The sequence below is a fragment of the Myxine glutinosa genome, chromosome 7 (assembly GCF_964187855.1).
Source record: "Myxine glutinosa chromosome 7, kmMyxGlut1.1, whole genome shotgun sequence".
In the NCBI taxonomy this organism is placed as follows: Eukaryota; Metazoa; Chordata; class Myxini; order Myxiniformes; family Myxinidae; genus Myxine; species Myxine glutinosa.
Window position 1 is genome coordinate 150,578,430 of NC_136267.1, and position 27,982 is coordinate 150,606,411.

Consider the following 27,982-nt stretch of genomic DNA (forward strand, 5'->3'; position numbering starts at 1 on the left):
CATGCAATCGTAGGAAGGTGGCCATTAGGAAAGAAAGAAGGTCTCTTTTTTGACTTGGTCACGCTAGTGAACGGCTGCGTTTCGTGCTGTGTGCGTGGGTGGAGCGAGCTTCGGAGTCTTTGTGGACCTGGTGCGGAGAAAGAGCGGTGTGGGCAATTTCGATCGTGAGGAGGGGGTGTTGACGGCGGGTTGTGGGGCTCATGGCGCTCCGGATGGAGTGGAGAGCGCAAGAGGACCACCAGCACGAATGACCTCACATTCATGGCACAGTGGAAGAGCAACTCGGCGCCATCTTGATCGACTTGACGCACGGTCCTTTTGCCGACATACAGGACCCGTTCAATGACCACGAGGCATCCAAAAGTCCTCTTTGGAGCCAAAGCTGAGTGTCGGCTGACTAACGAAGTCGGTATTTTTCTTTTATCTTTCCCCCATTGTGTCTGTATTTGAGTCAGCGTGTGGGGGTTCTGCAAGTAGAGCTATAGGTTTTGTTTTTTTTTAACCTGAAACGTCATTTTTATTGGTTTACAATTATTTCTAATAAACCTATTATTTGTTGCATTTCCTTTGTCTCGTCTTGTTTACATGGTGTTGAGTTTCGGATAAAACCCCGTGGCTTTGGTTCGTGCAGGTAAACACTTTGGTTCCATCCCACATGCACCAAAAAGTACCGCCAAGATTTCGGCCATTTGCCTCGGTAATTTACGACTGTTCGGCTATCCGTCCAAGACTGGTTTTCATCGGCCACGGACGTGACAATATATATATATATATATATATATATATATATATATACATATATATATATATATATATATATATATATATATATCTATATATATCTATATATATATATATATATATATGTATATAACAGAAAGTTTGTGTTTGTTTGTTTGTCTGTTTGTTTGTCTGCAAGCGCTAATTTCCTGAACGGTGAAAGATAGGAGGAAACCTCCAAAACAAAAAATGTCGGGATGGGCCCCGGGAAGGTTATAGGCTAGGTGGCGAGGCCGGTCGAGGCCGCCTAGCCCGGGCTGGGCCCATTTCGCAATTAAAAGCTGAGCTGAATTATTGGAGTCAATCTTCTACGGCCACGAGTGAAAGCTTAATTATAGTAGTAAATTCAATCAAAGGGAACCAAAAACGTCGGGACGGGCCCCGGGAAGGTTATAGGCGAGGTGGTGAGGCCGGTCGAGGCCGCCTCGGCCGGGCTGGGTCCATTTCGCAATTAAAAGCTGAGCTGAATTATAGTAGTCAATCTTCTACGGCCGCGAGTAAATGCTGAATTATAGTAGTAATATTCATTCAAAAAGAACCCGGGCAATGCCGGATGCAATCCGCTAGTATGTATAATTGTATATAAATGTATATATGTATTATGTATGTTTGTATATATTTGTATAGGCGAAGGCAAAGGCGAAGGCTACAATTGACCAACTTGCATCTTAGTTACAATAATACTTTTTGGCCCAGTGATTATCCAACAGGAAAGTAAATAATTCATCGAATTTGTTTTCATCTGGGCTGCTAGATAAAGGCTTTCTAAATGATACAGTCAATAAACGGAAAGTTTGACGCTGCAAATGCACGACACCGGTACCGTAAAAATGGGGGGAATAGGGACAGCAAGGTGAATAGGGACACAAACTGAAAAAAAGTTCGGAAACTTTTTCCGCTGAAAATCTATAACCATACTGATTTGTTGATACTTGGTTTGAAAGTGTTCTCTTGTTTTCTTTAAAAGCAACTTATAGTCCCTATTAACCCCATATATGGGTTAAATAGGAATAAATAGGATTTTTATGGCTGTCCCTATTCACCCCGTTTTACGGGTGAATAGGGACAGTCACTAAATAATAATAATCAAGAAACAATCCTGAGTTTCCAACTTATTGCTAAATTGATAGCTCAGATGGATGTACATAATATGCACCCATAATATAAACCACGGTGCCAATGAAAAAAAAAATGGGATAAAAAGTTTCTCCAAACTCCCTATTTCTTGATTATTATTTTTTTGATTATTATCTTGGTAGTTTTTTTTTACTTCTTAAAAGTAAATATATGTGGATTCACCAAGTGATATATGTGTATTCACCTTACCTCACCAAGTAAGGTTATACTATAAGCACACATTTATGATAAAAATGAATTGACAAATATAATATGTGCACATGTCCTGGAGTGGCATGTATGACAAGGCTGATGCTGTGGATTAATTGTTAAAAGTATCTTAAATAAAATAGACCATGTATTTCCATGGTAAGCCACTGTAAAAGATTCATCTCTTGAACTTCTTTGTTCCAAGTCATTCCTTAAATTCCGAATTACAACTTACAAGGCCCTTGCTTATATCTCAACGGAATACTACTTTCCCCTATGGTTCTGCTCTCTGTGAAATCTAAAGTTGTGAACAATATTCGAATGCCCAACCATGAAGAGAAAGCAAGGCCCGTTGCTTTTACATCGCAGAGTGTGTGGCCTCTGTGTTTTTACTGCCTTTCCTCCTGTCTGGATTAGTCACAGCTTTGATTGGCTGAATTATGTTGAAATGGCGACCATCTCGGTAACTTGGCTTGAGTACGAGATATTTCAAAAACCGTTCAAGATTTAGTTTTCATATTACACAGATCGATTCCTTATGCCATTCAAAAGGTGGGGAACCTAGAGTATCAGCTCCTTGTTTTTCCAGAATCACCAAATTCATATACAAGTTGAGTATTTATCCATTTAACTGACTTAAACAAAGGTATACCTTTCATAGTGATGGGGTAGATAAATAGTACAGGTTTAGCAGGAGGTGGTGAAATGCACCAATATGTGATCTTTGCTGAAGATTAACAAAAGAAGGCAGACAAAAGTGTATGGAAGAAGGAGGAAGGTCTTGGGTGGGGAGAAGAAGCCAGCAATAAGTGAGTCGTCCATACCTGTGCCTCGGCCGCTCCATGTTTCCAATGGCATACCAAATACAAGCGAGCCAGTGTGCAATGAGAGCAAACATGCACATCAGCAGCATGAGCAAGGCAGCACCATACTCCGAGTAGCGGTCAAGCTTGCGTGCGACACGAACCAAGCGCAAGAGCCGTGCTGTTTTCAACAGGCCGATGAGTGTTGTCGTCTGTGTTACGGGGATGGGTGTGTCGGCAAACTCTCATCATTGTGAGTGCACACATAAGGGTCCGAGGTTTTCAATTATAAAACAACACATACAATGTCCAATGTAAAACAAAATGTGATCTTATTTGGTGCGTTAACAAGCATATTTTAAAGACCAGTAATAGAGATAGATAAAATAGTACCCCTACTAGAGAATCATCTTATAATTCACTGCATCCTCAATTCTTGTGGTCTGAAAGTTTGTCACTTCCATCATCAAGTGCTGGAAAATCTCATATAGTTGCACCAACCATCAAATTGGACATTTTCTGTAATGGATGAGCTAACATCAGTTTGGCAGAAAAAGAAAACCACATGCAATCCCACGTTGTCACCTTTTCATATTATTGGTCTCTGTCATGAAATTCTGTCGAACGTCTGAATCCAGGTGTCATGCGTCTTTTGCCCGCTACGCGGCCGTTATAAGAACTCGGTCATTCAGCGCTCTGATCATACCTGAGACATTAACTGTATGCTATGCTGGTGCATAACTAGATGGTACGTACCGCCACTTTGTTACGGCTTGCTTGTGCTCATATGTAAACTCATTACTAGTTCAGATGTATGCTTAATATTGATATGATGTTCGCTGGTTCTCTTTACAGGTATTGTTCGGGATCGAATGATATTAAACTCATGATCTGAGCCAATGTTGTAACTTGTAACTCTGATTCTCACAACAGTCTCTATACCTTCATCCTGCGTGCACATCTCAATAACTTCATTCCTTACAACAGAACAACCTCACTGTAAGCTGCTGGCTATAAAAGAAGGCTGATGCAAACACATTGATGAAAACAACATGGATATATGCAAGTAAAAACAACTTTTGAAAACAACATGGATACAAGGAGCCATCCCAATGAACAAAGTCAAATTCTCACCCACCAGGGTTCAGAATAATCAAGAAGAAACACAAAACTAGGTAGTTCTGTGGGGCTCGTCTTACTATAATTCACCAAATGTCCGTCTGTCCGTTCGAAGGTACCGCAAAAAACGGCTGAACCGATCGCAACGATATTTTAGATGGGTATTCCTGGGACACCTGGGAGTAAAATAGGCTACCGTGAAATGGGGTGAATAGGGACAGCAAGGTGAATAGGGACACAAACTGAAAAAAAGTTCGGAAACTTTTTTCGCTAAAAATTGATAACCATACTGATTTGTTGATATTTGGGTTGAAAATGTTCTCTTGTTTTTTTATAAAGCAACTTATAGTCCCTATTAACCCCGTACATGGGTTAAATAGGAATAAATAGGATTTTTATGGCTGTCCCTATTCACCCCGTTTTATAGGTGAATAGGGACAGTCACTAACACACACAAAAATAATAATCAAGAAACAACCCTGAGTTTCCAACTTATTGCTTAATTGATAGCTCAGATGGAGGCACATAATATGCACCCATAATATAAACCATGGTGCCAATGAAAAAAAATATGGGATAAAAAGTTTCTCCAAACTGTCCCGATTTCTTGATTATTATTTTTTTGTATTAGTGACTGTCCCTATTCACCCGTAAAACGGGGTCACCCATGATACCGTGAAATACCGTAAAACGGGGTGAATAGGGACAGCCATAAAAATCCTATTTATTCCTATTTAACCCATATATGGGGTTAATAGGGACTATAAGTTGCTTTTTTTTAAAACAAGAGAACACTTTCAACCCAAATATCAACAAATCAGTATGGTTATCAATTTTCAGCGAAAAAAGTTTCCGAACTTTTTTTCAGTTTGTGTCCCTATTCACCTTGCTGTCCCTATTCACCCCATTTCACGGTACATTGTTTTTCCAAGTTTTCCAAGTTTTCCAATTTTCCAGTTTTTCCAAACATGATGGAATAATATTTACCGATATGAACAGTGATGTGGCTTTTGTTGAAATTCTACAAATACTGTTTATTCTACATACCAGGAGAGTAGATCGACTCCTGACGAACTCTTCCTATATAAACGTGCAGCTCCGAAGTAACACGGCAGCGTGTGCAAAGCGACTGAGAAACAGGTGTAGCAGCTGCTTCCATGTTACAGATTCAACGCGCACTCTTCACACATAAACGTGCGACTGAGAAAGACGTGTAGCGGCCGCTTCCGTTTTGCAGAGTTCAATCTTTTTTCAAAATGGGCGCCATGTACTGTTTAGATTTTGATGATTTGCGTGTGATATGATTCAACAGATGTTTATATGAATCGTGTAAAATTAAAAAGCCTTCAATTTCTGATATTTTGCCTTTTCAATTGGGCCTCCCAATTGAAGCCCCGCCCATAGGGCGGGTACCATTGCTAGTAGTGAAAATGTAAGCATCAAGTTTGCGGTGCAAAGTTCATGAAACAATGCACCATACTGAGTTATGAAAGAAGATAAGGGGGTAAGGCTTGAGACACAAATATAGTAAGCAAGAGGTCCAGTATTATGGTCTCATCTTTTGGAAAAGCTCACAGATTAGCCCAACGAGCCTGAGAGGAAACATAGGGAAAGATAACATGAGTAACTGAGGTTAGAGGCATCTTTCCACACCCGACGCTAACAATACTCATATGTTTCCTTGGGAAGTAAAAATTGCTGAAGTTGTACATAGTCACGTGAAAAAGTAAGTACACCCCATGTAAAGTTTTGACTTTTTCAACATATTTCAACATACAGCTATTTGATCTTCATTTCAACAATATTGATGGATAAAGGTGATATAACATAACAAATATCATGAAACATTTACATCTTGTAGTCCATTGTATAATTTAAATAAACATAAATGCAAATTTCACATGTGGAAATAGTAAGTACACCCCTACATTTATCACTACTTCAAATACCTAAAATTAGAATCAGGTGCACCAGCTCAGGTGCAAATGATTAGAACATCGTTAGAGAGGATCTTGGAGGAACCTGTCTTATTTAAACCTCAGACATTTAGTTTGGTTTGTTCTTTTTTGTTGAAGTGTGCGGTGTCACCATGCCTAGATCAATGGAGCGCTCTGTGGCCTTCAGAAAGAAGGTTATTGATGCCCACGAGTCTGGGAATGGATTTAAAAAGATCTCCAAACAATTTGAAATCACTCATTCGACTGTCCGGAAGATCATCTGCAAGTGGAGAAGATTCCAAACAACTGCCAACTTGTTCGGGCCAGGCTGCCCCAGCAAGTTCAGCCCGAGAGCAGACCGCAAGATGCTGAAAGAAGTCTCTAAGAACCCCAGAATGTCATCACGGGACCTACAGGTAGCTCTTGCCACTGTTGATGTCAAAGTGCACGAGTCTACCATTAGAAAGAGGCTGCACAAATTTGATCGACATGGGAGGTGTGCCAGGAGGAAACCTTTGCTGTCCAGAAAGAACATCAGGGCAAGCCTAAAGTTTGCCAATGAACACCTCAGCAAAGACCAGCACTTCTGGAACAATGTGCTCTGGACAGATGAGTCAAAGGTAGAGCTATTTGGCCACAGTACCAGAAGACATGTTTGGCGAAAACCAAAGACAGCATTTGACCACAAGAACCTGATACCAACTGTAAAGCATGGTGGTGGAAATAATATTGTTTGGGGCAGCTTTGCTGCATGAGGGCCTGGGCAGCTCACCATCACAGAATCCACTATGAATTCTTCATTGTACCAGAGGGTGCTTGAGGATAATGTGAGGCCATCTGTCGGAAAGTTGAAGCTCAACCGAAGATGGACCTTGCAACATGACAATGACCCTAAACATAGCAGTAAATCCACCAAGGAATGGATGAAAAGAAAGAAATGTAGGGTTCTGGAATGGCCAAGTCAAAGCCCGGATCTAAATCCCATAGAGATGTTGTGGGGGGATTTGAAACGAGCTGTGCATGCAAGAAACCCCTCAAACATCGCACAGCTGAAAGAATTCTGCATGGAGGAGTGGGCAAAAATTTCTCCCAGTCGATGTCAGAGACTGGTAGACAGTTATAAGAAACGCCTACTTGAGGTTGTTTCTGCCAAAGGGGGCAATGCCACCTATTGGAGCCAAGGGTGTACTTACTTTTTCCACATGCGAAATTTGCATTTATGTTTATTTAAATTATACAATGGACTACAAAATGTAAATGTTTCATGATGTTTATTATAATATATCTCCTTTATCTATCAATATTGTTGAAATGAAGATCAAATAGCTGTATGTTGAAATATGTTGAAAAAGTCAAAACTTTACATGGGGTGTACTTACTTTTTCACGTGACTGTATTTGAGGTCCTCAGAGCGAAACATTAGCCTCTTCCTACCTCACTATCTAGACCAAAGCGAAACAATTTTGCCATTTAAAAAAAAAAATTTGCCAAAAAAAGAAACCGAGTAATTCTCAAGGGTTCTAAAAGGTAATTCTAAAGGATAATTCTGGGGATTTCTAAAGGTTGATTCAAATGCGTTACAAAGGGTAATTCTAATGGGCTCTAAAGGGTAATTCTAAAGGATAATTCTAAATGTTTCTAAAGACTAATTCTAAAGGTTTCTGAAGGGTAATTCTAATGGGTTCTAGACTGTAATTCTAATTGGTTTGAAAGGGTAATTCCAAAGGGTTCTAAAGGTTTCTAAAGCGTAATTATAATGGGTTCTAAAGGGTAATTCTAATGGGTTTTAAAAAGTAATTCTAAAAGGTAATTCTGAAGGGTTCTAAAGGTTTCTAAAGGGTAATAATAAAGGGTTTGAAAGTGTAATTCTAGAGGGTTTGAAAGGGTAATTTTAATGGGTTTTAAAAGGCAATTCTAAAGGATAATTCTAAAGGTTTCTAAAGGGAAATTCTAAAGGGTGATTCTAATGGGTTGTAGACTGTAATTCTGAAGGGGTCTAAAGGGTATTCTAATGGGTTCTAGACTGTAATTCTAATTGGTTCTAAAGGGTAATTCTAATGGGTTGTAGAGGGTAATTCTAAAGGGTTCTAAAGGGTAATTCTAATGGGTTCTAGACTGTAATTCTAATTGGTTCTAAAGGGTAATTCTAATGGGTTGTAGAGGGTAATTCTAAAGGGTTCTAAAGGGTAATTCTCATGGGTTATAGAGGGTAATTGTAATGGGTTCCAAAGGGTAATTATAATGGGTTTATGCGTTCTCGGCTTTGCCTATTTCCTATTAAAAATGCCAAATTGAAGAGCTTCCTTTGGACATGGATGCAATTTGAAAAAAATAGACTGTAGTCTAATAAAGGACGAACGTTTACTGTCACCTTCTAAAATCTGCTGTAAGAAATGTCAAATCTGGGTCAATATACAAGAAGTTTGGACAGCTTTTTGCAGTGAATTTTTCATCAGTCCCTCATGCCGTGCAGTACACATTGGTGTGTAAAGTCTGAGGGAGCTGATGGTTGCTTTATCAAACCTTTTCTCATTAGTTCTCTGAACAGGCTGAGAATGCATATTGGAGTCCAGTCCGCATACATTTGTCTGATTTTCTTTTGATTTTCTTCTTTACAATGCCAAAACGAAAGTGAAAATTCGCTGCAGAACTAAAGAAAAAATTCCCATGTTTTCAAAGTGGTCAAGAAGGGGAAGCCGAATGCTTGGTATGTAGAGCTGGTACGTTTGTCTCTGTGGCAAATAAAGGTGCCGTTGATTTACAACTCTAACGCAACCGCAATTTCCTTCCCTCTCCCAAAAATGAACTTAATAAATAGATGGGCACCTTTTTAGTGTCTAGATACCACTTGCATGGATGTGCCGCCACCTTGCATGACAATTAATCAAATGCAACATCAAATGTTAAGCACAGATCGCTGTGAATAATGCCCAATAACTTGATAAAGCGCAGGTGACCAGGTATACATAGATCGACACAGAACACGCAGCAAACACGAGAAAGACCATCGTGGAAGAAAACCACGAACATGTTGCTCACTGCGTTTTATAGTTATGACTTATGAAAAGTAATAAAGAACACCTCGGAGTTACCCCCATGGTCATGGTCGTGGGAGCCCATGGTGAATGAAGCACTCGATTTATTCTGTGCCAGGACGTGGTGTTTACACCCTGACAATACCACTCGTTATGATTCCAAATGTCCAGCTTATTTATGAAGTATTATCACACCATGTTCCTGATTGCACACTCCATTAAATACATCAACTAGAACTCGAAGCACGTGCCAGGTGGTATAGGTCACAAAACTGCTTGTAACTCGAGTTTATGACGTGCAAAAAAAAGCTTCCTCCGATTACTCATGATATCTGATATAGACACCTGATGACAATCTCATGATGAACTTTTGTGAGAGAAAGGTATGGCATTTGACTACAGCACACCACACACGATATGATAAACATTAAACACAATGATGCATATATAATATATATATATATATATATATATATATATATATATATATATATATATATATATATATATATATATATATATATATATATAATTATTTTTTCCACGTTATTTAAGAAATGCACAGCACCAGACTAAGCCACTCGGTACTGCAGCATTACAGCTATGAGATTAATCAAGCGAAAGAGGCAATTATGTAACATTATATATAGTCTGACGTCATTTATATTGTTGTGGATATGAGGACTGTATATATTTTTTTGATTGTGTGCTGTATTGTTGTGATTATTGTTTATTCTGTGCCTCCTGCCTCCGGAGCTGTGTAAAGACCAAAAGGGCGTCCCATAGTCCACAAGCATACACGTCAGCCAAGTAATAGAATATACCTGTTGATAGTTATCTCTTATTCTGTGTATTAGCGTAAGGCTGTGTCTTCCATTAATTGAAATACTCCATTGCACCAGTGAAAGAGAATAGATCCCCTTTCCTTCCCATCCCCAAAATCTCCATCCCATATTACATCCCCTCTCGTCATTGCCGAGCCTCGATTGCCCATATTACCTCCCCTCCAATAACCGCCATTGACCACGAGGCTCGAGTCAGGGAAGAAAGGCGTGTCTCCACCTCGTCAGAGGGGAGGAGGGGCGTGCCCGCCCGTCGTCATCCAGGGCGGAGCCCGAGGGTCGCGCGACCAACCAGGGCCGAGGTGAGCACCCCGATGGGCGTGTCCTAAACGCCGGCGGCTTAACCGCCGGAGGCGCTATAAAAAGGCGCGCACGGAAGTAAAAGGAGAGGTGGTTGGACAGTTGGTTGGTTGCACAGAGTTGGTTGCGCAGAGTTGGCTGCGCAGGGTTGGTTGCACCGTTGGTCAGAGTTGGTTGCACAGAGTTGGTTGCACCGTTGGTCAGAGTTGGTTGCACAGAGTTGGTTGCGGTGAGGAGTCGGTGGTCAGAGTGAGGGACCAAGAAAGAGTGGAGGGTTTGGACCAGACGAGTGGGACAAGGCCTGGCAAGGCAAGTGGAGGCGGCAGCAGCAGCGACACCCGGCAGCCGCTTGGGGCCTGGGCGGCGGTTTGGAGCAGGGCCGAAAAGGAACGGCGGCTGCTAAACGCGCCGATCGTGCTGCATGACCCCCCCTTGGACCTCCCTCTCCCTCCAGCCATCCACATCCTGCGATTCCTGCAATTCCCCGCGTGAGTCAGTCTTTTGTTTGTTCTGTCCTGGGATAAGTTAAGCCTGTAGATAAGCTAGTATTTGCACTGTGTCACCTGCGTCTTATGTGTTGTAAATAAACTTGATTGCTCCTTTTTGCTTGTGTGTGTAAATAATAAACCCCATTACTCGTCTGTACGTCTTCTCGTTTTAATTCCTTTTCCTCTTACATTGCGTCGCTTTTGTCTTTTCCCTCATTGAGCAGCTAGGGTGCGATACGGCCAAAGTCTGGGTGAATCGGGTGAGTTTTGTTAGGTCGCGGTTTTACACCACCGCTCGGTCTATAACATCTAACCGCGATCTGTAACAATTGGTGTCTGGGAGTGAGATTCGAGGCCCGACCAAATTTAAAAAAAAAAACGAATAGAGGAAAAAAAAAAAATTTGGTCAAAATTTGGAGCGGCCGAAATTTGTTTTGTTTTACAAAACCTGAATTTTGAAATCGCGCCATGGCTGTTCAAGGCGACGGGATGCCGGTGGGAGAGATAGAGGGGTTAGAATCGACGCAGGACTTAGGAAAAAAAATGGTGGAGGAGAGTAAAGAAGGTGTGGTTGAGGGTGTATCAGGTGCACAAAATGGCGTCCTCACGCATGTGGGTGTAGCGGCACCAAATTTTGCCGCGCCCTTTGTACCAACGGTGGAAGACATGCAATTAATTATGGCTGAAATGGAGGCCCTTTTGAAGCGGAACAGTGAGCGATTGTTAAACAAATTGGGAAACCAAATGGAAGCAATAACGAACAAATTGGGAAACCAAATTGAAGAAATGAACGGAATGAGGGCCGATAGGGAGGAAAGGGAGCAGAGGGACAGAGACCGCAAGTTGGGCGAAAGGGTCCCAGGGGTGCACGAGGAGGTAACGCGAGTCGAAAAGCGCTGGTTGAGCGAAGCGGAGGAAAGCACGGGTACAATGACGGGGGTAGAAATCGCGACCCGGGGCTTGGAAAAGCAGGCGACCGATGAGGTAGAGGGAATTTTATTAAAGCCAACGGTCGTCGAGGTGAGAACAGAAAAAGCGGAAGTGGGCATTGAAATTGAAGAGATGACGGAGGTAGCCCGGGAATTGCAGGGAGAAATGGATAATGTACAAAGTCTGTGTTCAAATCATGATGAGATGCTCACTAACCAAATAAAAAGTTTGCAGGTGGCAAAGGAGGTGCGGAGACAAGGTACGGAGGTGAGTGGCAATGTATATGATGTGAGGAAAGCTTCAGTCGGCTTGGGGATTGGTTTGGATCCGGGTGTTCGTGAAAGGCCGTTGGTGAAGTGTGTGACAGGACAGGTGTGCGAAAAAAGAGGTGTGCGAGAATGTCCGACCATGGGGTGTGTGAGGAAAAAGTGCACGCCGAGGAGTGAGTGTGCCGTCAGGAGTGAGCCGGTCGAAGCGTGTGTGCGAGGGGGTACATGGAAGCGCGGTGTGGTGAGTGTTACGGAGGAAGTAACGAGAGAGTGTACACCTGTGGTGAGTGTTACGGAGGAAGTAACGAGAGAGTGTACACCTGTGGTGAGTGTTACGGAGGAAGTAACGAGAGAGTGTACACCTGTGGTGAGTGTTACAGAGGATGTAACGAGGAAGTGTACGCCTGTGGTGAGTGTTACAGAGGATGTAACGGGAGGGTGTGCGCGAGAAAGGTGTGTAACGGACGGGTGCATGAGGAAAGAGTGTGCCGTCGAAAGTAAGGGTGAGTGCGCTGTCAAGAGTGGTGGTGAGAGTAGTGAGTGACAAGGAGAGTGAGCTGGTTGTGACAGGTGAGCGAGGATGTACACCTGGGATGGAAGGATGCACACCTGGAATGGTAGAGCGTGTGTGGGAAGGCACATTTGAGTTGGTAGTGAGGCACGTGGTTGGGTGTGCGAATGAGGGCACACCTGTGATTGTCACAGAAGAGGTGACCGAGGAGGGGGTGCGAAGAGGTGTGATACCAACGAATGTGTGCCAAGGTGTTCGGTGGCCAGGTGTGTGACCAAGGCTGTGAGTGGAAGGGGTGTACCTGGGTGTGTAAGGAAAGGTACGAGGAGGATGGAAACGGCTGGATGTGTGAGCAAGGAACGGGCTGCGGGGTGTAAGCATCCAGGTGAAGCATCGACGATAACCGGGTTAAAGGTTAGAACGACTTATAGCCGACTCGGGCCCTCGGTGCGTGCCGGGCTTCGCGTGCCGCGAGAACCAGCGGGGATCCGAGCCACGGCGGTTTCGAAAGAACTGCCGTGCGCGATCCACGCTGGGCCTCGCGTGGAACGGCCGCGTCCGGGCTCCACTAGACGGAGCGGGCCGCCCGATAGGAAGGGTCGTCATGGCGACCACTTTCTATTGAGACGTGCCGGCAGGTCGAGATCGGGACATTGGATGGCTCCACGCCGAGGTGGTGCGTGGGATCTCGGCCCGGGTAAGCCCCCATCCCTGCCACGAATGCGGGACGTATCCAGCCGCTGGCACAAAAGAACCCGCGTTCATGGCTCGGCTGTACGAAGCCGAGCTTTCCAAGGAAATTGGCGCACCGAGAGGATGTAATAAGTATACGGGTGATGGTGATAGTGATAGTGATTTAAAACGAAATTTAGAAAAGTGAATAGAATTGGCAGTAAATGGAAAATTTTTGAATTGTTGGATTTGGACGAGCGAAATTGGTAGTGAGAGACCCCCGATGTGGTGGGATGGCAAATCCACCATCCCTCACAGGTGGGGGCAAAGGAGCAATAGATTATGGGGTGTATGGCAGTGAAAACTAGCCCGGGTGGGTTAGGTTATATTGATAGGGCTCTAGAAGATGACATTAGGTGACGATAAGGGTAGTTAGTGACTGATACCTGTAGTGGGGACGCAGGTAGATTAGTGTGGATTATAATGACGTGGGAGCGCAATAGTTTAAAGGGACGACTGGGAAGCGCAAGTTTCAGAGGGGAGTAGTTAGCTGAGATGATGCCGTGTGTGTGAGGATTGGACAGGTGAGAATGGAACAGGTGTGATTGCACAGGTGTGCAACTGACAGGTGAATGGAGCAGTGTATGAGGAAGTAGTGGTGATTGCGTGTTGTGTTGACCAAATGGTCCAGGAAGAGGAGGAGGGTGCAGGTGGCACCAGGTAGGATTGCACAGGTGTGCAACGACAGGTGAATGAAAGACAGGTGTATGGAATAAATGGTATGGAGTATTGGAATGGATGGTCGTGGAGTGAGTATGGTGGAAATTGTGGAGTGGAGTGGATGGTGCGAAGGTGTGAATGGGGGAAGAGTGGACCCCCATCACGGATACCCGGGGCGGGTAGTGCAAGTGTTAGGTAGAGGGTATAGGTAAATTGTGGTTGGATATTGGCATCTGTGGTGCGGTTGCAGAATGGTGTTGTGAATGGGTGCATTAGTGTTGTGGAAATGGCTGGGCGTGTAGCCTGTTAGTGTGTGTAGTTGGTTGGGCACTCCACCACTGTGAGGATGTCGGCCAGGTGAGGCCGCAGGTGGGCTCTGGGAGCCGGTAGAGTTGTGGATGGGGCCCGAGGATCCGGAGGACGGACCCGGGTAGCCCAGTGCCAGAGAGGGCACCGAGTGGGGAGAGCGCCAGAGGGCCTTCCCCAGGTAGTTAGGTTAGGGTGAGGAGCAGGTAAGCTCGGAGGCAACTGCAGTGGTGGAGGTGTGCAGGTGGGTAGACCCACTGGGAGAGGTACACGCCACAGCCCAGAAATTGTGCGAGGGCACCGGGAGATGAATCGGGGGAGTGAGACCCCAAATTGAAAAGCACCACAGTTTGGCCAATGGGAATTGGTTTTTAGAACCCATAGTGTAAGAGGGCCAATGGTTTGGCCGGAGAAAGACCCCGGGTAGTGTAAAGTGTGTTAGTCATTTAGAAAATAGTTAGGATGAAGGATCTCCTCGCACCATCTGCATCCACTCACCTGAGGTGACAGGTACTCCGCACCATGCCATGTTTAATTATTTTTGATGCAAATGTTTTGGATTGTGAGACGCATCATGACGTGGGTGTGACATTGTGCTTTGATGTTCCATCTCTGCCTCCTTATGAGGATTGATGATGAATTGATGATGGCAAATTTTTGAAGTAGAGGGATTGTGGTGACGAATTTGATATAGGGGAAATATGGGGAAGACGTGACAGTAGTGACGAATTGGTAATGTGTAGGTTTTGTACATATGGGGTAAGGGCAAGGGTGGGCTAGGTAACAGGGGGGTGACGTACGGGAGGGACGAGCTTTCTCACTTCGCCCTCCGTACGCATTTCGCCTTGCATTGCCTTTTTGATGTGTACCCTTGAGACCTTACCCCTCGCTCATCTGTCTTGTCCCCCCCTTTTTGTCTCCCACATGAGGACCTGAGCGCCGAGGGGAGCGTGCGTGGGTCGGCCATTGTGCGCCCGAAATTCCCAGAACCAGCTGTCTGCATCGATGCACCACATTATGGACCACATGTCAGTGGCTGAGCACCACTTATGGACCCCATGGGTTGGGGCAAGGCCCCTCTGCTGGAACCGGCCATGAGGGCCCGAAATCTTGCTGGCGGACCTTGGCCACAGGGCACCGATGCCCCACAGGTGAACCACACGTAGTCGGCCCTGTGGGCCATAAATAAAGATAAATAAAATGGACACGTTTGGGCAAGCTTTATTACAAATAGGCCGCCAGTAAGCAAAGCAAATGAAAATGACAACAACTGGAAGAAATAATGATAACCAGCAGAGGGAGCCGAAGAGCAAGAGACACCTGCAGGGTTGGGTTTGTTGGTTTTATTTTATTCATTGAACAATGGGGACTGCACCGATTGGTGCTTGGGTGTGTATTGGTGCGTTTTTGGGTGCTTTAATGGTGCATTGATGCAGAGCAGACTGTCCTCCCCCCCAGAAAGAACAATTACAGGTCCTGGGTTAGTTTTGTAAATAAAAATAGCGTCAGTGTAAATAATGCTCCCCACCGTCAGTGTTTAGTTTGAAGACCATTCCGCAATTCGGTTAACTGTGGGCGTAAGTCTGTTAGGCAGGGTGCAATGGAGCAGCGGGACACATTTATTTATGTTTTAAAACTGTCGCACTCAGGGTCAGGTTAAAAGTAGAGGGAACTACACCTACGTGTCACACTAAATAAAAGTTGTAGGCCCGGGACGTGCCTAAGAGGAGGAGGGTGCAGTGTTGTGGATATGAGGACTGTATATTTTTTTTGATTGTGTGCTGTATTGTTGTGATTATTGTTTATTCTGTGCCTCCTGCCTCCGGAGCTGTGTAAAGACCAAAAGGGCGTCCCATAGTCCACAAGCATACACGTCAGCCAAGTAATAGAATATACCTGTTGATAGTTATCTCTTATTCTGTGTATTAGCGTAAGGCTGTGTCTTCCATTAATTGAAATACTCCATTGCACCAGTGAAAGAGAATAGATCCCCTTTCCTTCCCATCCCCAAAATCTCCATCCCATATTACATCCCCTCTCGTCATTGCCGAGCCTCGATTGCCCATATTACCTCCCCTCCAATAACCGCCATTGACCACGAGGCTCGAGTCAGGGAAGAAAGGCGTGTCTCCACCTCGTCAGAGGGGAGGAGGGGCGTGCCCGCCCGTCGTCATCCAGGGCGGAGCCCGAGGGTCGCGCGACCAACCAGGGCCGAGGTGAGCACCCCGATGGGCGTGTCCTAAACGCCGGCGGCTTAACCGCCGGAGGCGCTATAAAAAGGCGCGCACGGAAGTAAAAGGAGAGGTGGTTGGACAGTTGGTTGGTTGCACAGAGTTGGTTGCGCAGAGTTGGCTGCGCAGGGTTGGTTGCACCGTTGGTCAGAGTTGGTTGCACAGAGTTGGTTGCGGTGAGGAGTCGGTGGTCAGAGTGAGGGACCAAGAAAGAGTGGAGGGTTTGGACCAGACGAGTGGGACAAGGCCTGGCAAGGCAAGTGGAGGCGGCAGCAGCAGCGACACCCGGCAGCCGCTTGGGGCCTGGGCGGCGGTTTGGAGCAGGGCCGAAAAGGAACGGCGGCTGCTAAACGCGCCGATCGTGCTGCATGACCCCCCCTTGGACCTCCCTCTCCCTCCAGCCATCCACATCCTGCGATTCCTGCAATTCCCCGCGTGAGTCAGTCTTTTGTTTGTTCTGTCCTGGGATAAGTTAAGCCTGTAGATAAGCTAGTATTTGCACTGTGTCACCTGCGTCTTATGTGTTGTAAATAAACTTGATTGCTCCTTTTTGCTTGTGTGTGTAAATAATAAACCCCATTACTCGTCTGTACGTCTTCTCGTTTTAATTCCTTTTCCTCTTACATTGCGTCGCTTTTGTCTTTTCCCTCATTGAGCAGCTAGGGTGCGATACGGCCAAAGTCTGGGTGAATCGGGTGAGTTTTGTTAGGTCGCGGTTTTACACCACCGCTCGGTCTATAACATCTAACCGCGATCTGTAACAATATCCACCGTGAAGCTTGCAGCAAAATGAGCAAGCCACAAGATCGTGATTGTTGGTGTTCTCATCTTCTTCCCTTCCCTGCCACGACCACAATACTCCCCGCTGTCCTCAGCCAACTCTCTCCACTCTCCGACCACCACCACCTAACTGATACCCCTCTTCACACAATCATCCCATCTCAACAGTGGTCACCTCATTTGTATGTATTGCTGCTAAAATGACCCCACAAATTACCAAAGTATGAAACAGGGAAATTGAGCGTGACACGAATCGACCATGGTCACGTTTTGAGGGTACCTCTAAATTTACTTTTATAGTTATGGTCCAAAATGATCCAAAATGATCCAAAATCTCCATAATGATCCAAAATACAAAATTCATGATCCCAAAAAAAAGATAAAAAAATGCAAAAAACAAAAACAAAAAAATCTTCAATGATCCTAAATTATTAATATTGATCCAAAATGATAAGTTCATCCCAACTTATGCAATGTTAACAACATTTGATTTAATGTTCAGGATACTCTAGTCTAGGGCATAAGAAAAATATATTGTCAGAGGTTTGTTGGGGGAAGGGAGGATTCAAGAATTAAACCACCTGTAATTCTGGGGGAATTAAACTACCTGTAATTCTGGGGGAATTAAATTACCTGTAATTCTGGGGGAATTAAACCACCGGTAATTCTGGAAGAATAAACTCATCTGTAATTCAAGGGAAACTAGAACGGGCACTCGGTAGAGCGCATACCTTCGCCGCAGCTACTGTTCTGTACTTGGCATGGGAGTGTAGGGAACAGAACAACAAAAATACGATTTTGACCTTTTCGTGACCTTGACCTTGACCTTTGACCCGATTGCTCCCAAAATCTAATCAAATGTGTCCCGTATAATAACCAATCATCCCACCAAATTTCATGCAATTCGGTTGAATACTTTTTGAGTTATGCGAATAACATACACACACACACACAGACATACAAATAAATACACAGCGATCAAAACATAACCTTCCGCTTTTGCGAAGGTAATAAACCACCTGTAGTTCTGGGGGAATTAAACCACCTGTAATTCTGGACGAATTAAATCACCTGTAATTCGGGTAGAATTGACCAATAGTAAGGACTGGTTGATTGCTGGTATTCATCAATCTGCAAGAAGGATTGTAGATACTAACGTGGATCGGCTCGCAAGGCTCGTCTCACCACATGTCGCTACAGAGGCACAGGCCTGTTTAAACTGAGGATAATGACCAGACTGAATGAGTTTCTGTGTTGTCATGATTTATACCAATCATAATAAAACATTTCTTTTGTACTAATTTATTTGTAATAGTGGTAATATTTTTATTTGGCAATATTTTTTTTTTTGACAAGTATGTTGATCACTCCGGTTTGTGTGTTTGTGTGTATGTGTGTGTTTGTCTGTCCCCTCACTTATACTTGCATACTGGTAACAACTTTAAACTGATCTTCACGAAACTTCACCAAATGGTAGAGTTCGTGGTCCGACAGAATCTTATTTATTTTTTAGGTCAAAAGGTCAACATAAGCCTAATTTCTAAAATTGTCAATTTTCATCCGATTAACTTAAACTTTGAAGACGATTTGCATATTAGGTCATTGAATTCAACCACCAATTATTTTTGAGGTCGAAAGGATGCTCTACCGAGTGCCATTCTATTTTGTTATGCTTTGCCATGTGTCGCTCTATGAGTGATTTTTCATTTATTTGTAAAACTCTATGGTGAAGGGTCCAAGCTGACTAATTGGTCTAAAGCATCTTACAGGTCTTTGGGCTCTTAAGGGTCTTCGTGGTATGTAATGGTCTTTGGGGTCTTTGTATCTTTTGCATATTCAGGGTATTTTGGGTCATCTGGGTCTTTGGGGTATTCAGTGTCTTTTGGGTCTTCAGGGTGTTTTGGATCTCTAAGGGTCTTTGGGGTCATCAGAGTATTTTGGGTCTTCATGGTCTTCTGGATATTTAAGGATCTTTGGGGCTTTTGGGTTATCAGGATCTTTAAGCGTCTTTGGGGTCGGTTGGAGGTCTTTGGGGTATTTTTCGTCTTCAGGATATTTTGTGGCTTTGTGGTCTTCTGGTCTTCAGCGTATTTTGGGTCTTTGGAGTCTTCAAGGGTCTTCAGGGTATTTTCGGTCTTCAGTGTATTTTGGGTTATCTGGATCTTTTTGGGTCTTTCAGGTCTTGTGGGACTTAAAGGGTCTTCAACGGTCTAAGGGGTCTCAGCAGTCCAAAGGATCCCACCTTTAGAGGCCATTTTTCCCCGCAAAGCAGGGGTTGGCCTTTTTCAGGAACCATGGTTGTTGTTGTTTTTTGGTCCCCTTTTTGAAGCAATGTTTTACGGCCGGATGCCCTTCCTGACACCATACCCTTTTTGTCGCCTTTTACGATAAACAGGGAATTACCAGTGAACTGGTTCTCAAATTTGCCGACCTCGGAAGGCATGACAGGCTGAGTCAACCCCCCTGGCGTTAATTCAGCGATCGACCGGGATTCGAACCCAGGATCCTAGGATCCTAAAGCCGGCACCCTAGCGGCTAGCCCAACACCAGGGATGCAGTCCAAAGGATCGAAAGATATAATTACAACAGTACGTAATTAATAGACAGGATGCAACTGACGTTCAAACAGTATGTAAATTAATCGATGTATAGTCACATGGCTTCACCGTTTTACCGCCACACACCTCACGGCTTCACAGACCGTGGTTTTTGGTTTTATCTATATTTAAAGGAGAAGAAGATGTACATTTTTTAAAGGGTTTAAAAAACTAAAATTGCTGCCAGTCTATGAATGAATGAATGAATGATCGTTTTAAGGCCATTTTCCCCACTAGAGTGGGGGTTAGCCATCAGTTGGCCATTTTGATCAGATCGCAAAATAAAGTGAGGTGCATGTGTATGCCATCATGTACTCTACTTGTGCCAAGTTTGAACAAAATCGGACCATGCATGTCCGAGAAATGGTTAGGGACATGTTTAAGTAACAAAATGGCCGCCAGTCGGCCATATTGGATCTGATATCGAAAAAAAATGATGTGCACAATGCACATGTAAGACATTATTCTTTATTTTTGTGCCAGGTTTGTTTATTCTATATGTAGTCCTGTGATCTGGCACATTGTTTGTGTGCCAGATCTACAAGATCATAAATGCATGTCCGAGGACTGGTTGAGGACATGTTAAATACCGGGTTGTTAAAGCTAAAATGGCCGCCAGCCTACCATCTTTAAATGCATTGCGAAACAAAATGATGTGCGTATGTATACCATCATGCATTGTCTTTTTGCCACGTTTGAACAAAATTGGTCCATACATCCCCGATATATGGCTGCGGATCAACGGACGGACGGACGAACCCCAATCCATAAGGCCCCGTTTCGGACCAATTCCAACGGGGGATAAAAATATGGAAGAGCTTGAAGCTAAAGTAAATAGCGAGGTGCATTATATAGTTGCAGTAAATTAGGCTTGTTTTAATGAGATAAATTTGATGATAGGACTAGAAGGCTACAGGATGTATATTGTATAAGTGTGATCGGAAAGAGAAAATAGGAGTGAGTGCAGCAATCTGCACTCAGCAAACTGCACGGTAAGGAGAGACTTCATATGGAGGATTTTGTATGGATAAAGTATTAGAGATGGTAAAGGTAGTATGGTACTGGTAGGATGCCTTTCTGTTGCTGTGAGACAACAACACCATAGAAGAGTTCTAAAAGGCACAAGGTTAGGAAAGAGAATTGATTATGGGGGATTTTAATTGGTCAGAGATAGGTTGGGTCCATGAACAAGGAAAGGGCAGAGCAAATGAGGACTTCTATATGTCGTCCTGGAATTTTGAGACCTCTTTCTAAGCCATGATCCTAATATGGTTGATTAGGGAGAGGGAAAAGAGCTCTTGTTAATATTTCTGACTTTAGGTGATCTCAAGTGACCATAGATCAATAAAGGTGACAATAGCATAATGTTTGAGGAAGATAAAGGCCATTACATTTGAGGAAGGAAATGAGGCTTTGAGGTGCTTTATATTGGGAGAAACTAACAATTGGATCATTAGCATCAGAGAAATGGCAAACATTTAAGGAGAAAATATGTCAGGTACAGAGCACGTATTTTCCCAGTGACATGCAAATCCAGTGGCAAAATGAGACCAAGGTGGTTGAGCGGGGAAGTGAGGAATGCTATTATGGATGTTTTTATTCGCATTCCGGTGTTCTGCATGGAGGCAGGTTCAGTACTGATGAAGCAGTTTCTTGGTAAGGGCTATACTGGGTGGTTTGCCATCGCCTTCCATGTAGTAGTTAAGGCAGGAATTTTGAATTTGACCATGGTGCTGGCAAAAGCTTTCCTACTTTTTGCGAAACACACAGTGGGATCTTTAATGTCCACCAAGGAATGCTGGCAGATGGGAAACCCAGTTTAACATCCAACCGAGGGACGACACACGGATTGACGAATCTCCCTGCCTGTGAAATGCCGGGGTTATAGCTTATATCAATCACTTAAAAAAATATTTGATCCGAATCCGGATTCGAATCTTCACCAAAATGAAATACATTCTTCCATGTCACACTCCCAAACTCTTTACCAAATTTCATCTGAATCCATCCATAACTTGTTGAGATATCGTGCTATATAATCGCTCAATGGTGAAAAATTACTTTAAAAAATTCTTTGATTCGGATCCGGATTCGAATCTTCACCAAAATTGAATCGATTCTTCCTTTTCACAACCCAACCTCTCCACCAAACATCTTCCGAATTCATCCTCAACTTTTTGAAATATCGTGCAATATAACGCTTTTTGTCCTTTTTTGCAATGGTGAATAATTACTTTTAAAATTCTCGGATCCAAATCCGGAATCGAATCTTCACCAAAATTGAATCGATTCTTTTTTTCACATACACTACCTCTCCATCAAACTTCTTCCGAATTTATCCACAACTTTTTGAAATATCGTGCGAAACGCTTTTTGTCCTTTTTTTTCAATGGTGGATAATTACTATAAAAATTATTGGATCCAAATCCGGATTCGAATCTTCACCAAAATTGAATCGATTCATCCTTTTCACAACCCAACACTCTCCACCAAACCTCCTCCGAATTCATCCTCAACTTTTTGAAATATCGTGCTATATAACGCTTTTTGTCCTTTTTTTTCAATGGTGAATAATTACTTTAAAAATTGTCGGATCCAAATCCGGAACCGAATTTTCACCAAAATTGAATCGCACCTTCCTTTTCACATACCCAACAATCTCCACCAAACTTCTTCCGAATTTATCCACAACTTTTTGAAATATCGTGCTATATAACGCTTTTTGTCCTTTTTTGCAATGGTGAATAATTACTTTAAAATTCTCGGATCCAAATCCGGATTCGAATCTTCACCAAAATTGAATCGATTCTTCCTTTTCACATACCCAACACTCTCCACCAAACTTCTTCCGAATTCATCCTCAACTTTTTGAAATATCGTGCTATATAACGCTTTTTGTCCTTTTTTGCAATGGTGAATAATTACTTTAAAATTCTCGGATCCAAATCCGGATTCGAATCTTCACCAAAATTGAATCGATTCTTCCTTTTCACATACCCAACACTCTCCACCAAACTTCTTCCGAATTCATCCTCAACTTTTTGAAATATCGTGCTATATAACGCTTTTTGTCCTTTTTTGCAATGGTGAATAATTACTTTAAAATTCTTGCATCCAAATCCGGATTCTAATATTCACCAAAATTGAATCGATTCTTCCTTTTCACATACCCAACAATCTCCACCAAACTTCTTCCGAATTCATCCTCAACTTTTTGAAATATCGTGCTATATAACGCTTTTTGCCCTTTTTTTCAATGGTGAATAATTACTTTAAAAATTCTCGGATCTAGATCCGGATTCGAATCTTCACCAAAATTGAATTGATTCTTCCTTTTCACATACCCAACCTCTCCACCAAACTTCTTCCGAATTCATCCACAACCTTTTGTGAAATATCGTGCTGTACAACGTTTTTTGTCCTTTTATGCAATGGTGAATAATTACTTAAAAAATTCTCGGATCCAAATCCGGATTCGAATCTTCACCAAAATTGAATCGATTCATCCTTTTCACATACCCAACCTCTCCACCAAACTTCTTACGAATTCATCCACAACCTTTTGTGAAATATCGTGATGTATAACGTTTTTTGTCCTTTTATGCAATGGTGAATAATTACTTTAAAAATTCTCGGATCCAAATCCGGATTCGAATCTTCACCAAAATTGAATCGATTCATCCTTTTCACATACCCAACCTCTCCACCAAACTTCTTACGAATTCATCCACAACCTTTTGTGAAATATCGTGATGTATAACGTTTTTTGTCCTTTTATGCAATGGTGAATAATTACTTTAAAAATTCTCGGATCCAAATCCGGCTTCGAATCTTCACCAAAACATAACCATTTCGTCCTTGTCACACACTCGACCTATCCACCAAATTCCGTCCGAATCCATTCACAACTTTTTGAGATATCCTGTTCACAAACAAACAGACAGGGCTGAAAACGTAAAGCCCCAGTCGCACTGTGGCGATTTTATAAGCGAACCACAACGATCTGGCATTCGTGGAGAAAATAGCTTTGGACGGTCTGATTCTTTTTAGTTCCTTCTTGTTCTGTTAAACTTTCCTTGCGCATCGTGCAGATCGTCTCGATTCGCGGAGAAGCTACGACAGTTTTGAAATGTTCACAACTGTCGTTGCGCCGCAATGATTTAATCACATCCGCCCATTGTCGTTCTGTACTCGCGTGTAATCCTTCCTCTTCTTTGCAATTCTTTGTGACTCTCACCGCTTCGTTGTTAATATCGCTGCTTTCCATTGTGGTTCTGGTTCAATTTCTGCCGCGAGGAGAGAAGACACAGAACGGTGGTCGGACGACCAGACTCGATGCGCAATGTGGAAGAACGACGGTCGTTGGTAATCGCAGAAAGCAGAGAAGATTAAGAACGAACAGCTACGGGACAAAGCAACGAGGCACGAGGAGTTACAACGGCTGTGTGAGCTGAAGAAAGACTACAGAACGACCATGACGATGTAGAACGGTATATAACGATGCAAGTAGGCCCAGCACGATTTTGGGTACGAGGGGTAGGCCTATATAAGAAGGGCCCGATTCTCCTCGAAGTCAGTTTCCAGAGTAGCTCACATCACTGTGGTTCATCACCATGTGGTTCTTAAAGTCACTGTGCCTCCTGTGGGTTGTCATCCTCACCCCTCTTCAGAGACTACAACGAGCACATGACCTCCTAGTGGGGCGGCTTAGCCCAAATATTCAAAAGAATTGTGCATTTTGTGATACAAGCACCAAATTTGGCACAAATGTACATTAATATGTTGCGAACATTTTCAGATATTGGGCCACTTGAAATTCCGTAATTTTTTTTTTCAAATTTTTTCAAATTTCGTAATTTCAAATTTTTCGGGTGACACCGTCACAATTTCGGTCTTCGAGGCCGGCCGATAGGCAAAGTGTGACCGGAAGGGACGAGGTTCTCCTGACCACGTGGCCCTCGATCTGGGAAGCGAGAGGCGTTCCATTAGTGGACGCGCCCCTCACGCCCGACTTTTGGGCGGCCCCGGCAGGCCGTTTGTTTTGACGTTCCGTGACAGGCCCCGCACCCCCACCTCCGGGCCGACCGGAAGCTTGTGCTGAGTATATCATACCTGAACAACTCAGTGAGGCAGAACACAGCAGTGCACACCAGGGTGACCCCTTCAGTGCATAAACCAATTAACCTGTCCACTGCAGGGCATATAGAAATGAAGTTATTTTCTGCATATAATAATAATATAAGTTCAGTTCTATATAACAATTTCTGTTATCACCACTACCACTACAACTACCACTACTACAAGCTTTGTCTGGAATTTTGTGGACTAACAGACAAACAGACATACAGACAAGCTGGGATCAAAACATTACCTCCTTCCACCATTGAGTGTAGAGGTAAACATCATGGAAATTATATCATGCCCTAGATTTAATTCATGCTTACCCGTGTATTTGCTTCACTGGTTCACAAGGTCTTTTGCATACATGTAATTCAGACTCTCGTCTTCATTGCTGACCACACAATGTTCGCAACATATTAATGTACATTTGTGCCAAATTTGGTGCTTGTATCACAAAATGCACAACAGGTTTGCTATGCTGCTACACTATCCTGCAGGTTATTAGTTACATGAAATTATTAAAAAATAATATATAACACCGTGCTAGCCCAGTACTTTTGTATCATTGACAGCTAGGTCTTTCATACAGTATCATTCACTCTACCTCCATATTTGTTGCAGGTCCAGTTACAGAATGCTCAGAACAACCATGGTGTCGCCCACCTGGTCCAACGAGGAAGGTAATGTTCTCAAGGACTGGCGAAGCGCCTCGGAAATGCGCAATATTTATAGCCTCCGAACAATTCGTACTGCATCGTTCTGACACGTTCCAGTTCTTTCCAGTTCGTTCTAGTTCGTTGCGCTTCCGTTCTCCGCCTACCTGTTCCGTTGCGTTTCGTAACACGTCGTTGTACGTCTTCGCCTACTTCGTGTTACTTCGGCTCACACGTCGCACTGCCTCGTTCTAGTTCTTCCTGCATCGAGTTTATTCCACTACATTCGTTGCTAATCAAGTTGATTCGCAAACATTGTCCTGTTGATTCGTTCCTCAACCAGATCTGGCAATCCCGGTGGCATTTTGTGAAATTATTCGTGGCCTAAATCGTTGTAACAATTTCGTGCTGTTTCCTTGTGGTTCCCTTAAAAAATCGCCACAGTGGGACTGGGGCTTAACCTGTATCACCTCCGGTGTTGGAGGTAATAAGAGAAGGATATATCCAGAAGTATTAAACATAACAGCAAGACATTTGTTTTAGCACATACGGGGTAATGAACACATACATTGAGCACAGGGAGAGGGTGGCGATTAAAGTAAGATGGCATTATAGATTAAAGTAATGGGAAGCCATTTAGATAAACATAGAGCGATCAAAGGTAGTCACCATGGATTTATGAAAGAGAGGTTGTGCTAAAATTTTATTGGAGTTATATGAAGAAGTTTGTGATTGTGTGGATGAGGGAAGTTCACAATTAGTTTGACAAGGTGTTATGTCAAAAGCCCAGGTAATGGCTTGTCGAGTGGTAACTGGATTGAAAACTGGCTTGGTGATGAGAAACAAAGAGCTCCAGGTGATGTGCCTGTAAGCTTGCCCCACTGTGCTCATTCCCACTACATGAGTCGATAAGACTGTTAGATTGGATCAATGTGGCCTCGATGGGCCAAATGGCCTCCTCCAATGGCCAAGGTTCCTTGCAGATCTCAGGCAAAGTTTGACCTACCATTTGATATTCCACATGGTATACATATAGTGTAAAATTATCTCGCGAGCTGTCTGGAAAAGCAAAACAGCGACTGTACACATTATAATGTAAAAAACATATTTTTTTGCTATTCATTGCCCTGGAATGTTATGATCCCTGACTGGTCATCAAGTTTGCAATACATTGCACTGGATTGGTTGGATTGTCTTCATGTATTACAGGAACTCTACTGTGCTATGTTATTTGATGGCACCTTTAACAATATTTCAGGGCTGGCAGGATGGCCTAGAGGTACCGAGAGGTTCGAATCCCGACCCAGCTATAAACTGTCAACCACGGACTTCACAGGCAGGGTGATTCACCAATGTGTGTGTCGTCCCTCTGATGGACGACGTTAAACAGGGCAACCTATCTGTCGACATTAATTGGTGGAGGTCAAATATCCCACAGTGTTCTTCGCTTGGAGCAGACAAGCTATCGCTGGCAACATTTCCAAGAAATTAAACAAAATAATTATTGTCCTAACCTCACATTCCCCCTGACCCTCGGGAACGAAGTGCAAAAGCTTCGACACCAAGGGGGTTCCTCGGCCCCTTACCTGGGCATGCAAATTAGTAATGGTTGTAGTCAACAATTTGTTGGGAAGTGGGAGCGAAATTTCCCACACTCATGGTAAGAGGGTGCTCATCAAAAGATTACCCACCGAGGAACACACCTCCAAAAAAAAAAAAACTGCTAAAAAGTGTGAGAGCAGGTTGGAGTTATCAGGAATTAAGATGTTGTTATACAAGATTAGTGTAAAATTGAACAACAAGAAGTACAGATACATTCAAAGTACACCACCTTCATGCCAAATAAATAACATATCCTGCAGCGCGTGGCATTACCGGGGTGCCTTTTGCCTTCAGCGCCCCGGCGATGCCACCTTGCAGCACATTGAGACGGTATTGGGAGGGAGAGGTGTACAACAATTAATTGAGTAATTGCGTAATTAAAATAAATAAATAATAATCATATAATATTAATTTCTTAATCAATTGGCTAATAACAAACCTAAACCACCAATGTTTCATCTGAAGCTGTAGCTTTTTGAAAATTAATTAAATATTTAATTAGTCGAAAAAAAAATCGATTAATTCACTAATTAATACAAATAAATCGATTAATTGATTAATCAATAAATCAAAATGATCCTCCACAGGCAAATCAGTTGGTCACTGTTTTTTTTTTTGTTTTTTTTTTGTATACAAGATCGAGGCTCGTGAAAGAGCTAACATTAATCACACAAAAAGTCAAACAGACACATAAAACATATAATGAGGGGAGCGGTAGACAAGATGGGGAGAGAGGGGGAAGGACACAAACACAACATTTGAGAGCAGGGACGTCGAGAGATCTGTGGGAGAGAGAGGGCTTGGGGGGAGGTGGGAGAGGTATAAAACATATGGACACTGCAAGGACTTCCAGGAAAGAAGTTGGAATTTCAGAAAAGTGTATCTGGGGTGAATTAGCGGGGGTAGAAAAGATCAAGGTTTTGGATGGGGGAAGATAAGAGATGGTGGTGAACAGCTGTT

General features: G+C 43.3%; 1 protein-coding gene across 2 annotated transcripts in view; it reads right to left on the reverse strand.

Annotated features, from left to right (window-relative positions):
• The window catches only part of LOC137431744 (voltage-gated inwardly rectifying potassium channel KCNH7), a 559,296-nt gene that overhangs the window by 57,892 nt on the left and 473,422 nt on the right, over positions 1-27,982 (reverse strand). For both annotated transcript variants that reach the window (XM_078782422.1, XM_078782420.1), the window contains one exon: positions 2,931-3,121. In XM_078782422.1, the coding sequence (XP_078638548.1) occupies positions 2,931-3,121 (191 nt within the window). The remainder of the gene's footprint in view (positions 1-2,930; positions 3,122-27,982) is intronic.